Consider the following 17,669-nt stretch of genomic DNA (forward strand, 5'->3'; position numbering starts at 1 on the left):
TGAATCAAACCGTAATAAATATGTTGTTCATTCAAATGCAACTATAGATAATTATTTGAGCATTTTTACACGATATTTTAAAAACTGATTTTTCATCAGATTAATACAAAGGGGTTATCAGTTTGAATTTCAACGGAGCCTGAGGCATCTCTCTGGGGAGAGTAAAAGTTTGGGCTTCCTCACCTACTGTCTTGAGTTCACAAACCTCACAGTCTCTTCCCACATGTCACCTGAAAGGAGCCAAAGGAAGCTTAGCTCTTTAAGAGTAATGCTAATTCTATTCATCCAGCACCTGCTTCTGCAGAAATTTTGTCAAACCTACCCGGAAGTGGTTGGCCAGAGTATATGAGCCCAGAAGAGAATATGGGGAGGGGTCGCTGGAAGTTCGATCGGGTTGTGTGCCTTCTGGTGAAAAGCAAATCTGATACATAGACTGACACTACACACCACTGAGAATAGTACCTGAAGAGATCAAAGCCATAGAGCCCACGCTGTCTTGAAGGCAGGCACCCTAAGGCCATGTCTGTTTTTACCTCCCCTCACAGCATAAAGGGGCCCTGTCCTCACTCTTGCACTGGAAAACTGAAGGCCTGACAAGAAGGAAGAGTAACCACTTCAGCATTGTATGTGGTTTCACTTTTCTTAGTTGCCTGTCTACCGAACAGCTGGCTTTTCAGTTCTGTCAGAAACTAAAATTCTAAAAATCCAAATGAAACATGGATTAAGTTCTGATAGAAATTTAGTCGGATTTTGAAATACTTGGGGGTAGAGGGCGGCTGGGACGCTGTCCAATTTTTTATAGTAAGATATCTTACCTGTTTGTTATTAACCCAATTTTTTAAACTATTTTTCCATAAATATCCATTTAATATTAGGTCGATATTGATCACATAAAAAGGCCATTGTTAGCGAATTGTCATGGAGAAGGTGAATTTGTTTTCTGTTGTTATTTAAAATTCTTGACTTCATGTGCTAGAGCCAGTTCCATCTCTGTTTGTAAATTCTTACTTTCCATTCCATATCATATTCTGTTCACTATAACTTCTTCGTTGTTTTCTTCTCTTTTAAAAATAATAAACTGATCTGTGATAACGTTATGAACAAGTCTGTTTTGTATGAATAAATCTGTAATTAATACTTGTTTTAAATTTACACATGGAAGGAAAAAACCCTACTTTTTTGGGGGAGCTCTCCACTATCACAGTTTTCTGAGGTTGAAAGTCATTGCAAGGAGTTTTGTTTAGTGATTTTTTTTTTTTTTTTTGACCTGGGAAAGTATTTTCAAGGGAAGGTAATTTGGTCGAACTTTAAATAGCTGAGCATTTATGTTACCTGCCTAGTTCATGTGGGAATATGATGTCTCAACCCTGGTTTACAAGAAACTTCATCAAAATACACTGGCATAGATCTGGACTGATAAGACAACGTAGAACAAACATGCTAGAAAAGAAGTAATTGGAAAAATCTTATTTCGAGTTATCAACATCTCATTAGAATGTACATCTCTATTATCCTTTAATAATTTGAGGTTATTATATTTCCCTTAGAAAAGAGCATTGCTCATTACTATTAATGGCATATGATGTTATTGATCACCATGGCACTAAAGATTGCAGATAGGCTTTTTCTGGAAGTAATCAGAAATCTGATGGTAGTTGAATAACCTCCTGTGAGAAGAGTGAGCCAACACCTGCCCTATAGGCTAAACATATTTCAGGGAGCGTGAATTGAGTTGTGATATTTAAATTGACACAATATTGAATAATGCGTTAGCAGGATTTTACTGAAGAGGATCTAAAATAAGAAGCACTGTCAATACATTAATAGAGAAAAACAGAGCTATTTTAAAATGAGTAATACAAAATATACAAAATAATGTAGATGTATTTCTTGAAATTTTTGTAACTCTCTTAAACTCTTGGCTAAATTGTCATCTGAAATTTATCTGAAAGTTTGGTTCATAAGAGAAGTATTTTTTATATCCAGTGATTAACATTATTTTCTCATAATTTAATCTTTGAAATATATTAAGCATTACAAGAGAAAATGAATACTTTTATCACATTTAGAAGCTTACACAATTATGTAAAGAAAATAATAGCACTAATGTTTAATTCAAATATGACAAACTGAGGTATCTAAAATCTGATTTCTTGCTTTAACACTTGCTTGGGATTTAGAACAAAGCAATCACCAGTTACTGGAACAGATGTCTCTTTTAATGACTGCCAAATATTCAAGTAAATACATTTCTTAAGCCATACTCATTATTTTTAATAACTTACATTTAAAATCCCAAATAATAATGCTATAACTTTATATGTACTTTATATGTATAATTTCATATTCTGTGGAGAGGGACTTTTAAAAACAAAGATTTAAATAAAATGATTACTTATAATTGTGGGTTTGTGAAACTATCCATATTTCAAACAGACAGTTTTGCTGAAGTAATCACCAGCATGGATTTTTATGAGAGATATTTTCAAAATAGTTGTTTTAGTCTGTAAACTCAAATCACTTGTAGTTTTATAATTGAGAAAAATAGAACACAATAATTTTTGAGTTAGTTGGTTAGTATGATAAGAAATATGTTGAATGAATACTATTCATATTATAATTCATGTGTAATTAATATAGTTTTCTACTTTTGTTTAGGCCAGTGGTATATTTAGGAAAACTAGTTATGAATAGAAACATTTACTTAGTTTGAGTTTATGTGCCCTGGGACAGTATTTTGCTTTTGTTTTTTGTTTTTGTTTTTGTTTTGTTTTGTTTTGTTTTTAAAAGGATGAACTTGCTAGAACCATTGGAAAACACACTGGCAAAAAAAGAGCCAAAAGGACATTGAGGAAGAGGGGTGATCCTCAGTGTTCTATAGATCATACTGTATGTTATGTGTTATATAGATCATACTTTCACCTACCTCCCTGAGTAGATGGACTTGATTTCCATTCCTACTGCTTGACTGAGCTTGAACAACTTAGAACTTTCACAGAATTCTGGAAGTTTGAAAAATGACTATGAGTTAAAACTTGGCTTTCTTGAGGAAATTTTTACTAGAAACCTAATGCTTGATGGAATAGTGAAACAACAAAATTTTCAGCCCGAGTAAGATGGCCAATCTACTTGCTCCCCTTCTACCCATCCTCCAATAGGTGAGACTACAACAGGGCAACCTACTGTTATGAATAGGAAAGCAGAGGGGATAATGAAGACAATGTTGAAAAGGCAGGAAGATTGACTTTCTAAAATTATTGCTAAGAGTCTATCTTAAAAGTATGACCAATCAGAATGCATAAGAAACAAATTAAAATACATGAGACAAAAAGATTATTAGGAAGAATGGAATGAACCCTGGACTGTGGTCAGAAGGTCCATGTTCCAGGCACAAGTCTGAAATTTTCTGTTTTAGGTAAGTCCCTTAAAACTTGTGTAAGCCTTGTTTTCCTCATTGCAAAGGTCAAATGATTTCTTATATGTTAAAAGTACTGAGTAATCAAAGAATTTATAACTATAATATACTTATCATCTCAGTTCTATCACAGGACACATTTTATTCCCACCCCAACAACAACTTTCATTGCCTACCAAAATCTGATGCTATTCTTGCTGACTTTTATTATTTTTAAAAATCTTCTTTGGTCTGCAACTGCATCCATAACTCTCTCTTCACTTTGCTATAAACATAATACACTAATTTATGTTTCTGTACCATTTTATTTTATTTTGCTCCATAATAGCTTATCCAAATCCATCCATCCTTCAATACCTGAATAAAATCCATTCTCTCCTACAAAGCCATTATCAACAAACACTTAGAACTTCTAGAGTAGAATGAATTATCCACACACTTTCTATTCAATGTGAATTCCAAGAACCAGAAACATCAGTATCCCCTGGGAACTAATGATGGATACCCCCGTCCTGATCCTCTGAATCAGAATTTGTTTATTAACAAGATCTCAAAGTGACTTTGATGTACATTGAGGTTTGGAGTAGCAGTGATCTACCACACTCATTCTTGTAAAGCAGTTGTCTTATAGAATCATTTGTTTAATTTGTATAGTATTTTCCCTTAAGAAGATTAAAAATCCTAAAGCTTAGGAAAAATGTTTTGTATTAATCCCCACAATACTGCTTTGCAGAAAATAATTTAATTCACTCTCATTAGAAAGGGATATACTCTTATCAACTTGCATCTGCTAAAGGAGACAAAGATATATTTCTGATTCCTGTGTACCATACAAGGCTAGAGAATGAACATGTGGACACTTATTTCTTACATGTGACCAGAGTATTCTATTCTACTTTTTCATTCAGTACAAAAGAACAAAGAATGATAAATGCCACATTATTTTCTGTGGAGATATCAAACCTTGCATTCTTCTGAAGAAGGGAACTAAATAAATCTGTACCCCGTTGAACTGGAAAGCTGAGATGTGTTAATGCATAATCCATGTTGAACATGTTATTGTGGAAATGGCCTTGGCCAAAAAGAGCACCTCTCATTTATAGTTCAGGTGTTTATTGACTGTAGAGTGGGGAATCTCAGAATTGAATGAGAAGAAGCTGAATTCATCTCTTGTCTTGTTCATAGATTAAGCTACATAAAAAGAAGTAGATGGATCAAGCCAAACGGTCTTATATTTCAGAAAGTTAATAGTTACTGTTCTATTAGCTTATAAAAATCAAAGGTCCAGAAGTGATTATTCTAATATTATATCCCAAATTATTACAAATACCTATTAGGCCAGATACCAACGGATAAAGCTAAACATTTATATCTGTTCTCTGCTTTGGCTAAAGTTAGATGGTCAGTAGTCACAAGATACAAATGATGTGTTTGGGGAAGTTTGCCGGATTCGTAAGAAAGCCAAGCAATGATTTATTCCACAGGATTCCTGCTGTGCTACAAATCAACCTGTCCATTTGAGAAGTCTCATTTTCAGCTAGCTGATGTGATTCAGAGTTTTCAGTGTGACATAAGAGGCCAGCCAGAGGAGAACTATTAATTAACCTCACAGAATCATCAGTGGGATCCTGCATAATTACACGAGCTTATACATTTTAAAGACAGTGAGTACAAGGAGTTCAATAGCAGGTCATCTTCTATCCTAGTCTAGATAAGAATGTAAGGCTGCCCAGTTATTCAACATGGATACTCAGGAACAGAAAGGAGCCATGATTTCTTTTAAAATATCGCTGTTCTTTGAATAGTACCACACTTATGTTTGAAGTTGATCTCTCAAGTTTACCTGGTCCTGATTTTGGCATTAAACCTAGGGGCATGATGTGTACTCATTTTAAACTGTGTATTTCCTATTTATGTGTTTTGAGGTACATTGAGAGAAGAGAATTATTCTACTCTCAGTATAGACACTGAAATTCTGTGCATTTTAGACCAGGAAAGGGTAGATCTCAAGGGCCTGTCTTATATTTCCAGTTTCTGGGTGCTTTTTGGACAGCTATTGAAAAATTAGAAAGGTAGCGTCCTGGTACTATGGCAAAAATGCATGACACTAACTACACAAATACCATGTAAACTATATGAAGAGCTCTGTAGGGAGTATTTTATGTCACTCTTCATGGACATTAGACCCCAATTCAACATTAAAGTGGTACATAAATTGTTCTAAATATCTTTTTGCTAAAGAGATGATTTAATGTTCTTTCAACGGAAAAGTGGTGTTCTTGATTTTTCTGTCAGAAGCAATTAACATGCCATGCTTTAATTTTATTAGTTGAATGCATGACCTGCAATGGGGAAAGTTATCGAGGTCCCATGGATCACACAGAATCAGGCAAGATTTGTCAGCGTTGGGATCATCAGACACCACACCGGCACAAATTCTTGCCAGAAAGGTAAAATATTACCAAATCATCCTTCCAGTGATTCTTTTTACAAACTGGCATTTGCTCCATGATGAACTGCCTTTAGAAATTCTCTTTATGTCATATTTTCTGGATAGCCTTGGGGCAAAGGGACTTATGAAGTATATGAGAATGCTGGCTACACATTTGACTGGTGTCTGCTGAGTAGACTGAGTCCCTTGAAGTCATAATGGTCCCGAACACAGGAGCATCAGTGGGGTGCAGAAGGGGAGCACTAACAGAAGCTTCCTCTTTCTCTTCCATGGCAGGAAAAAGACAGAGGCTCATTAAGTAATGACCATAGTCCAAGCTATGGGAGGAGGCATTGTTGCTAGATACAAGCTAATGTCCTTCTAAAGCCACATCTTCAGTGACTGGGTAAAGTGGGGTCACATGTGTGACACCATGACATAAGTTATGCCCATAGGAAGGGAATGCAAGGTGAAGCAAATAATTCTTTGGTTGCTTTATCCTAGCATATTTTAGAATTGCCAGTCTGGAGAAGTCATGCCACCAAATCTACTTTTCTCCTCAGGATTGGGTTTTGAGATAAAATGGTTTAAAAAATATGTCTACTTTGGTTCATTCATTTCATATGAAATATTTAGTAAAAAATTACTTTATTTTTATTATATAGAATAAAAATACAATTATAGGGGAAGCTTTATCCCCACCTTTCTGAAAGGTGGTTTTTTTTTCTTTTTGTTTGTTTGTTGTTCTCTTAAATTAAATTCAAACTATGTGTTTTGGGTTTTTTTTTAAGTGTATCTCTTGTCTTTTAAGTGAGTGCAGAAGGAATATGGTAGCAATTAAAATCAAGTCACCAATTCAGGACCTTGTTAATTTAAAGGGAGGAAGGTATAGAGAGACTAGTGTGATGGAGTTTCTCTCTTGCCATGGTAGAGGAGAGGGCATGACCTAGAAGGGCTCTATTTTCAAAGTTGAGCTATCATTAGTAACAGAACTATTGGAACCTAACTTTCAGTTTGAACTTTGAGCCATCCTCAGAAAAGGACCCCTTTTCTTAATGAGCATTCTACCTGAGGTCATGTTTATGTAATCTCTCCTTAATTGGGCTTTGTGAGAAGAGGATTCAGTTTGGGACCTCAGCTGGTGGACAGGTACCAAATGGACCTAACTTATCAGCAAAAGGGATGTATTCTGTACTTACTAGATACATAAGCTAACAGATGCAATAGTTGATAAATAGCAGTTTTTGTAAGGCACAACAGGAAATCTTTTCTTCCCCCATATTGTAGTAGCCAAGCTAGGTCGAACATTATTTTGTGAACTGAGGGGTGGGTGGTGTTTCCAGGCAGATTTACATGACACTTTTCTTGGTGTGGTTCGCAGATATCCCGACAAAGGCTTTGATGATAATTATTGCCGCAATCCTGATGGCAAGCCGAGGCCATGGTGCTATACTCTTGACCCTGACACCCCGTGGGAGTACTGTGCAATTAAAATGTGCGGTATGTGAAGGTCAAATTTATTGCTTCCTTTTCCTCTCACAGGCTAAGACACAGGTCTAAGCAGGCGATTATTAGTGAGACAGGTTAACAGCTATTTTACTTGATGCTTTAGTGTGTGTAGGTTTTAATATTTTAAGAATGTGTTACATAACTCTACCCAAATCTTTAGAATTTTCAGAGTCATTGTTTGAAAGAGATAAATATGCAAGTGAACATATATACAGAAAACATTTATAATTACAGTGAAGGCCTAAACATTCTCATGTTATTAAAAAAAAAAACACTGAGGGAGAAAAAGATCAAGGATTATGTGTAGTATCCTAATGTCATTAGGGCCATAAAAGCAAGGACCTTAGATTTTTACTTTCCAACCTGGTATCCTTTCCATACCGTTCCTCCCCAGACATAACATGAGCTGTCAAGTGACGGTGAACCTCTTTTGGTGAATGGCAGAGTTGCAAGGAAGACTAAGAAATCTACTGGAAGATTCTCACAGACATCCTTAATCTCTAGTTGCTGACCCCACCTCTCTGTCTGCCTTGTCCACAGCCTGTGTTATTCCAACCTGTCTTCTATCTGTGCTATGGTTGTTTTCTATGTACTGGCCTTTACTCAACACTCCTGAATTTCTGATAAAACCTTCTGTCCTCACTTGCTTTGTGGTAGCTTTTTAAATCTGTATACTTGATCCTCTCCTCCATGGTTAACTTACACATTTTTACTCTTTGAAATAATTCTGGATAATTAGATTTGGCCATGCTTTTATTTCTATGAGTACAAGTCTTATTTTTTCAGCTGGATCCTAAAATGCTTTAAGACCAGTAGAATCACATGAGTTTAGTAAGGTATAATTACATTATCAATTGGCTTGATAATATAAGGATATGCATATATATGGATATATAAAGACAAATAACCTACATAGGATCAGGTGCCAGCAGCCTAAATGATAAGTGGACAGTTCTGAGGATAGGGATAGGCATTTGCATAGTTTCCTCGTACAGCCTGATGGAGATATTCCTTTGAACAAACTTAATTCAGTATTATCCACACTGAGATAGTGCCAAAGTAAATCTCTCCCCACTTAGACCTGCTAATAAAAGGAAATGTTTTGGACAACTCAAATAAAGCCCATAAAAAGAGGATGTGTCTAGCATATGTGAAGTAACTGCAGAATCTGGTAGGCTCTCGACGTGAACACAATGATCCAAGGAAACTGAATCATCTGTTTGGTCCCTTAAAATAAAAAGATGACTCCTGTGACAGTGTTTCTCTGTATAGATCGGGTTAGTTCCACTCACTGACTTTTAAAATCTTGTTAAGCTTTCCATTGTTATAGACTACTTAGGTACTACAAACCATGTTTCCCTTCCATTCTGGGTGTGTGTATGTGTGTGTGTTTTAGGTACTCTTATACTTTTATAAATTGTCTCTGGAATAAGATCTGTATAAGTACACACACAGATACACACACGTTCACATGCGTACTCACCTACACATTCACTGTTGTCCTTCTATTCATTTACAAATCAGTGTTTGGTTATTTTAAAGGATGTTGTGAGAGAAAAGAAATGAAATAAGTACGACACTTCCTCACTACTAGATAGATTTCTTTCTCTTTTCTGTCCAAAGAAGAGTTGGCTAATTATGCAACTAACATGCAGTGATTCAGATGACTTTGCTAAACAGAGGATGATGTTTATAGGATGTTAATTCTAAGGAAAGGATGGTAGAATTTGTAAGCCAAACCTATAGAGTTAAGAACAAAATAATGTTTTAAACATTGGGAATATTTTAGAAATATTTCATTATGACAAGGCTTTTAGTTTGCAAAATCATATATGGAGACTACATTTTTATTCAAATGAATTAAAGTTGACATTCTGTAATTCTGGAAAGCCTATGATATAATGTTTTATGAATATGCTTCCAAATATTTTGGTCTACATTTACAGTACAGCCTATGATGCAACACCAAGACATTTGGTGATGGTTTTAACTGTGTAAGTTTTTTATCACTGTATAACAAATTACCAAAAACGTAGTGGCTTAAAACAATGCATATTTATTATGTCATAATTTCTGGGGGTCAAAAGTCCAGGCATGACTCAGGTGGGTTCTCTGCATAGGACTTTACAGGGCCATGACCCAGGTGCCTGCCACACTGTATCATTTAAGACTCAGCATCCCATTCCAAGTTCACTGGTTGTTGGCAGAATTCAGTTTCTTGGGTTGCAGTGCTGAGGTCCTCAGCTCCTAAAGACTGTCTAATACTTCCTACTACATGACTCTCTCCACAATAGGGAGGTTTACTTCTTCAAGGCCAACAGCATAGATTTCTGTTAGTTTGAGCCTCTGACTTCTACACCCTTTTTTAAAGAGCTCGCCTGATTAGGTCAGGACCATCCATGGCAAACTCCCTTTAATTAAGTTAAAGTCAGCTTATTAGGGACTTTACTTACACCTGCAAAATCTCTTCACTTTCGATGTATGGCATAAGCTAATTACAGAAGTCTCCAAATTGGTATCCAGGTAGTCAGGGGAACACAAAGTCTCTCCTCAGGGTCTGTGGGCATGAACAACTTAGAGGTTCAAATTCTAGCTCTTAATTCCGCATGAATTCTCGCCGCAAATCTTCTACTTGAAGTGCATGCGTTACTAAGGAGTTAGTCAAGTTCAAAATCCTTCCTTCCCATTCATAATTTCCCTTTCTTACCTACAGAACAAAGGCAAACTGCCCATCCTTCCTGAATTTTATTGTGGGGCACTGTCCTAAAAACCTTGGTGACACTCGACCAAGAGACCTTTGAAAATACTATATATTCATGCTGCTTATCATTTATGCAGTAGTGTTACATAACTCTATCCAGAATATACATGTTTGTGTGTGTATATGCGTGTGTGGTGTATATTCATATTTATCTCTTGGAATTCTGTGGTCACAAGAAATGTAAATAAATAATTTTGAAATATAAAAGTCTTTCAGAAAAGTATGATACGGTGAAGAATAGGTCTCTCCAGCATAAAATACATTAAATTCAAATAACATTCCATGAGTAAAGTAGAATGGAATAAAAAATGATTCAAGGAGAAAAAGAGCTTGATAATGTACACTTATCCAGGAACAGGTAGGTCTCAAATCACTCCAGTATTTAGAGTCCTTTCACACATATAAAAGTGTGGTATAAAATTTTTGGTTTCAACATGTCAGTAGTTAACATATGCTAGAAATCACATCTTTCGCAGCCATAAAAATGTAGATGTCAACTTAAAAACATGTGAGGGAACTTAAATACTTAAAAAAAATTCTTTTAGTAACAGGAACAAAAAACAAAAGCAAAACCAAAAATACCAACACCAGCTAAAGACCACTGAACCAGAAGAATTACTATATATTCCCAGTAACTGGTGTGGAGAGGGCTGAGAAAGGAGGCAGGTGGGTCTGAGAAGAGCTGATTTGAACAGGCTGCATTAATTCAGTCATGTGAATTAGTGCAACAAGCAGTGAGAATAACAAGGTGAGGAAGGATGTGAACAATATTGAAGAGCTTGGGTGTCCAATATATGATGACAAGTTGGATGTGAAGGTAGGGAAAGAGGAAAGTCAAATGTTTTTTTAAGTTATTAGATAGATGATGCATATTTAAGAGACACGTAACTTTGAGGAGAAAGGTAAAGTTTAGTCCTTCTTATGTCGAAGTGTATGTGCTTGATGTCTGTGCTCAGACCACATCTAAGTTGAGTCTCTTCTGAAGCTCATGCAAAATCCCAAGTACATAATGGCAGCCAAAACCTTTGCAGAGCAGCAATTCCAGGGAGCACACAGAAAACACAAGAAAGATCGGTGGCCCCTTTTCCATAGGGTTTATTCAATACATATTTACTGTCTAGCTCCTATACCTGAAACCCTTGTCTAGATTCTGGGGATATAGAAGTGAACAAAACACTCCAAGTTTTATATAAAATTTGAATTTCAGAGGAGTGGTTCTAACTAGTAAAGTAAAAGCTGATATTGCCTTGACATGGGCATATTCAGAGCCCTTTCAGAGTAGAGGTTTTGAATACTTTGTTCTGTTCCTTTTATTTGTTAAATAGCTGAATGAACCACAAATTTGTTCCTGTCATTTTGTTTCCAATCTTTTAATCCTATAATCAGTGAGTACATCCCTGAAAGTGAATGTGGGCCTCAGTGTTCTGGGACTGGCCTTCTCGGTTAACCCCCACATGGTAGGCGATTTCTACCCAAATGGCAACCGCTCACAAATGTTCTGGCTGTGTACCTTTTTAAAAACATATTACAATTTTATTTGACAGTTATACTCAAGAAAGCTGAGAAGCGGTTTCAAAATTTTATGAACAGATTGCCTCTTTCTGGATGCATCCGGAATAGTATAATATGCATATATCCAGTTCTCTTCTAAGAATTACTCAATCAAAAGCACAGGGGTAGAAAAGAGGGAATTGGATACGTTATAGTTGCCATAAGGTTTCAGCATGCTTCAGCTCTGGAGCCACCCCTGATGTGGAATGAAGTTGGCTGGTCATCTGAAGAAGGGGCAAGTTTCAAGTCCAGCTGCTGCATTATGCAAGCTTTCTATTTCTGAGTCAATAGGGTTTCTATCTCAGTCAATCAGTGCAGGGGCTCCCTAGAGGCACAGAGGGAGAATGTAGGTACCCAAGGGTAGATCCTGTCATCTGTAAGCTCGTTATCCTCACCCAGAGAGACCAGGTTCCTACTGTTTGTTCTGCAACATCACGTCGCTGTACAAGGCCCTCTGAGCAGGGTCCAGGCATTCCCATCGCTCCTGAGAGAATTCTGTGCCCCACCCCTGAATGTCATCCTATTTCTGGCTCCTGTTCTGTCTTTTTCCTCCTCTACCAGGCTTCTTTCTCAGGCAACAGGAGCATGTAGAAGGCAATTGATCGTTTCAGGGGTCAGAGTCACCTGATTCAGAATTTTGGGTCAAGTCTCTCATCTCCACGTTGAGGTAGGCTCACTGAGTCTCACAGAGGGAGTCATTTCACCAAGTTATCCTGACAACATCTGGGTTGAGTGAGCAGAACTGGATGGAATGGAACTCTGAGACGTTGGCCTGAAGGGGCTAATGGGCACGGGTGTCTTTATGGATCTTCTCCCTTAAAAATTCCACGACCATGTTTCACATGTGCTGCACAGAGTGACCTTTGCTCTGCACCATCCATATGTGGGTCTACCTAGCTATATAATTTTTAACAGATTTCCAGGTATTTGGAATTTTAAGACATTACAAATATATAACAAGATTGGGAGTCCTGTATAGCCCCTGAATGAAGTACTGGTTTTCTTATGATTTTCCTCTATAATCACTTTGTATTCTGAATAATAGTTTGTTCCATAGATTAGTTCACTACTTTTCAAAGAGGTATAATATTTGTTGGGAGTAACTATATTTTTCTGAAGTGAAAATAGTTCTCTGGAAATTGAAAATCTGTCTTTTGTTTGATATGTCATAGAAAATCTAATTGATTATATAAATTAGTTGTTCACAAACTTCTTGGACTGAAGATATTTTTACACTCTACCATTATTGAGAACCCCAAATCATGTATTGAACTATATGAATCAATATTTATAAAATTGGAAATTAAAATATTAATTAAAATATTAATTCATTAAAATAGTAATCTAATTGGATGCTAATAAATACAACATATTTAAAATTAAAAATAACTATGTTTTTCAGAAAAATAGGCTGTGGTTCCATTAGAATATACATTAACTCAAAAAAAAAAAAAAAGAATATACGTTAACTCTCATATACCTGTTGGCTGCTCCAATTGTTTTCTACTTCTTACCACCAGTGACTCACCCAGTTGGAGATTTCCATCATCTATCACTGTTCTTAATATTCTTCCTTTATCTTGTAGGATGGTCTAATCTGCTTTTCAACCCTCATTTGTACGACTGGTACCACCATTACATTTAAAATCCAAAAACCTAGAATAATCCTAGACATGCTCTTTCCTTTACTCTTCACATTGGGTCCATCACTAAGACTTGTCAGTTTCTCTTGTATGTACCTCTCAAATCTGGCCATCACTCCCATGTTGTCTCCTTTATCTAAGAGAGTGTTATTTTTGTCTTGAATATTTAAATGGCCTTCTGAAAGGAGCTGGATCCATATTTACTTGTTTTTTTCCCTTTACTCCCTTCTTCACACTACAAACAGAATGATATAAAAATCTGAGTATATCATTTCGTATCCTTAATACACCCCACCACACACCCCCCCCAAGTAAAAATGCTTCAATGATTTACTTCGACCTTACAAAGACAAAAAACCTTTTGAACAAAGACAAAGCCATTTTTTTAGTTCCCTACCCATATCTCCTACCTTCTATACTATCACTGTATAGTATTCCTGTCTATTCCAGCCAGAATAGCTTACTTCCTGTACTTCATTTTTTCCACATTCTCATTTGCAGTTCCTTTACCCCTGCCATCTCCTCTGCCTTGAAAGTTTTTTTCGTCCTTCCCCGCCCAGTTGACAGTGACTTATTGTTCAAATTTTAACTCAGTTATGATCTCTTCAGTTATCATTTCTTCATTTGACTTCTCTGACTTGTCAAATTCCTTATTATATGTTTATACCACCATAAACCTCTCCTTCTAAGTACTTTTCAGAGTCTGGTCCTTACCTTTGATTTAGAAATTATTTGATTAATAAGTCTATCAAAATTTCTAAGTTCCAACGGAGCAAAGATCATGTCTCTTTTTTGTGTTAGCACATTGCCTTGGACATGACAGGGATTTGTTGAATGAATGAATGTTATTTCTACACAATAGTAGCTTTTCGTGTGTGTGTGTGTGTGTGTGTGTGTTTGTGTGCACGCACGTGCGTGTATGCATGTGTGCACGAGCTCATCTCCTGGAATTTTTTCTATGGTTCTAGATTTTCTTTCATATGACAACTTAGCTTTTCTTAGACATTACTACCCAGGAAGGTTTCTTCCTATATCCTCAACTCATCCTAAGGTTCCCTGAGCTACTTTTGTTCATTTGTTGCTGGTTGTCTCAATGGCATTTTCTTTACCAAAAAATAGACAAGTTTCATCATGTTTTACCTTATTTTCCTCTTCCTCTTTTTTCTTTTTTCCTTTTAAGTTCTAGATACATAAGTGCCCAGAACCATTTCGTTAATTTTTTTAAACAACTTACTGTGGTGTAGTTGATATAATCTCAACATATTTAATATATTCAATTTGATGGGTTTGAACATGGCTGTATATCCATGAAACCATCTCCAAAATCAAGGTAATAAACATAATAATCACTTCCAAAAGTTTCCTCCTGCCTGGCCCCCACTTTTTTAAGTATGTGTAAGAACACTTAACCTGAGATCTACTCTTGATATCTTTTTAGTATATGATATAGTATTGTTAACTATAGGTACTATGTTGTAGAAATGTCTAGTTCTCTAGAATTTATTCATCTTGAACAACTGAAACTTTATACCCATAAGACAATTCTTCATTTCAGAAATGTGACCAAGGCAGATTTTCGATATCTTTCTATTCAACCTATTGTTATAGACTGAACCATGCAACACCCCTCCACCACAAATTCATAATTTAAGCCTTAAATCCCCAATGTGACTATATTTGGAGATAGGGTTTTTAGGAGGTAATTAAGATTAAATGAGGTCATAAATGTGGGATGCTAATTTGCTGGGATGAGTAGCCTTAGAGTAAGAGAGAGATCTCTCTCTTTTCTCCATATGAGGACATGGCAAGAAGGTGACCATCTGCTAGCCAGGACGACAGCTCTCACTAGAAACCAAACTGGCTGGCACTTTGATTTTGTTCTTCCCAGCCTCCAGAATTGTGAGAAGTACATTTCTATTGTTTAAGTCACCTTATCTATAGTATTTTGTTATGGTAGTCCAAGCAGACTAATACAGGCATGTTGCCACTGGTAATAAAAAAAAGAATCCTTCCTTCCAGTAACCAATGTACATTGGTGTCATTTTAAGAGAATATGTACCCTTGTGTGTTTACATGTTGGGAAAATAATTTTAGCTAATTATTTTCTTTCTTAAAGAAAGCCTATATTTCTCTGTATTTTATTATTTCATCCAAGGCTAGAAGAGATTCATAGACATAAAATCTCATTGATTCTGAGTCAGGAAAAAACAATAACATCAACACCCTTTCTCAAGGGACAGATCTTATACTTAGAGGTCTTTTTCAAGTCATCTTCTAAGGAATAGGAGTATAGAATTGAAGACCTTTCATGAAAGTCCTGTCTCTTGAGCATTTTCTACCAGAAAAGGCTTGGATAAAGTCCAAGGAAAAGTTTCAGATAGGAATTCTAGGTTCACATGGAAAGCAAATGTACAACCAATTTGAGGTTTGTACTTTGGAGGTCTTTATACTACTTTCCCATGTCAATTTTAAAACAAGAAGCTCTTTAAATTTTCATTGAGCCTGATCTTGCCATTTGTGGACCAAAAAGCACAAGTCCATTGACGGGAGAATAGCTTTACACACTGTTCTCAGTCTCCAGGGATCATCCTAAAGCAAACCCTATGTTTCAGTTGCTCTTCAGTAGCTGAAGTGGGAATAGATTAGGTTGGGCTGAAGTGTTCCAAGGAATAATCAGGTATTTGTCCAATGATCTATGGAACTACTTGCTTTTAGCTATGGGCAAAAGAACAGCAATAGTTTACTGCCATGGGGAAATCTAGAATTTGTGGGGAGAAGGGGACTGTAACTGCAAGGATTTACTAATTGTTATGTAGAGGTTATGAGCTCTGGGCATGGCTCTCTGTAACATACACATGCACTCATATTCTCCAGTTGCCTTTCTCAGACCTCCATCAGAGCTGTGTGGTATCTCAGCAAAAATTTGGCTAGACTTCCACCGAGAAAATGGATCATATTTCTTTTTAGTCATCTTGTTCTAGTGGTTTTTTTGTTGACTCGCAAGATGTTCATCTAAAGGATTACATAACAGTTCATGTTTATTCTTTCAAAAAATCTATTCAAACTTTGAAATTCCTGACCAGATATTATAGCAATCATCATTACACATCCATACCAATGAAGTGAAATGAATGTTCCAAGAGGCACCCATGGTATTTGATTATGTTGTGAAAGGACAGTGAAAACTGTCAGTAGCACATGTTCTTTGTAAAGCAGTTTCAAATAGAACATTTTGTGTCAATCATCAAAGAAAAACATTTCTTCATTCATAGGCCACTAAGGATCATATAACTATTTTTGCACTTGCTCTAAAGGGTAGTCACTACTGACAGCCTTGAACAAATGTTTTATTTGTGAGGAACTCTCTTATTTGTGTTTCTAGTATTTTCGGTGTGCCTGGTAGACATACTTGCAAAAATGTTTGTGTATATGAAGATACACACATGTTGCTTTGGCTAAACTTGATCGATGTCCGCTGATATTTAGGGATGTTCTTGTGCTTCTTTTACACTTTGCTTGGCACTAGACACTTGAAAATCTTCTCTTATTTAGGTCCCATGTTAAAGTTTTACGTCCAAAGGGATAGCTTTCCCCCAGATTTAATAGTTTTTCCCAAATTGATTGGTATGAAACATTTGTTTTGTTTTTTCACCAAGTTTTGTTATTTATACAGTAGGACAGATAAAGGAGTCTATTTTATGGCAATTCAAGTATAATTCATCTTGTTTGAGTATGAACTATCTATGTAGGGAACAGAGTTGAAACATTTGCATCACAGGTAAATGGTCTATGAAAAATCATTCACATGGTCCTCATCAGATAATATATTCAAATAATATAATGAAGTTTTTCATTTTATTCTATAATTGCCACCAGAAATCATGTAGTTTTTGTTTATGAGGTCACTTCTAGGAGCTGAGTGTCAAATGGGATAAATACAGACATGCTAACTTCAGAGGGCACTTTTTAGTTAATGAAAAATATTATCTCAGTACTGCTAGTTCATAGTTAAAATCATAAGGAATATTTCCAATGAATTAAAACATCAAGTTCTTTGAGGTTATATATTTCAAAGTTATGGATGCTTATTAAAATAAAAGTTAAAAAAGAATATTACTAATTAGATTTTTAAAATATTTTGTTGAGGCCTGTTTTGGGCTGCGTAACAGAACACCAAGGGCCAGGAGGCTTCTAAACCACAGATATTTATTTCTGAGAGTTCTGAGGGCTGAGAAATCAAAGATCAAGGTGTCAGGAGATTCCTCATATTGTGGAAGGGTGAGGGAGTTCTGTGGTATCTTTTTTATACATGCACTGATCCCATTCATTAACAATCTGCCTTCATAATCTAATCACCCA

General features: G+C 36.0%; 1 protein-coding gene across 4 annotated transcripts in view; it reads left to right on the forward strand.

Annotated features, from left to right (window-relative positions):
- The window catches only part of HGF (hepatocyte growth factor), a 76,957-nt gene that overhangs the window by 19,211 nt on the left and 40,077 nt on the right, over nucleotides 1-17,669 (forward strand). For 2 of the 4 annotated variants that reach the window (XM_032873251.1, XM_032873252.1), the window contains 2 exons: nucleotides 5,745-5,865; nucleotides 7,228-7,346. In XM_032873251.1, coding sequence (XP_032729142.1) covers nucleotides 5,745-5,865; nucleotides 7,228-7,346 — 240 coding nt within the window. Of the gene's footprint in view, nucleotides 1-5,744; nucleotides 5,866-7,227; nucleotides 7,347-7,749; nucleotides 8,034-12,228; nucleotides 12,280-17,669 lie in introns of those variants that run through there. The other 2 variants (XM_032873253.1, XM_032873254.1) reach the window with 2 other exon arrangements.

Source organism: Lontra canadensis, unplaced genomic scaffold, assembly GCF_010015895.1.
Source record: "Lontra canadensis isolate GAN:19392208 unplaced genomic scaffold, GSC_riverotter_1.0 scaffold48, whole genome shotgun sequence".
NCBI classification, from domain to species: domain Eukaryota; kingdom Metazoa; phylum Chordata; class Mammalia; order Carnivora; family Mustelidae; genus Lontra; species Lontra canadensis.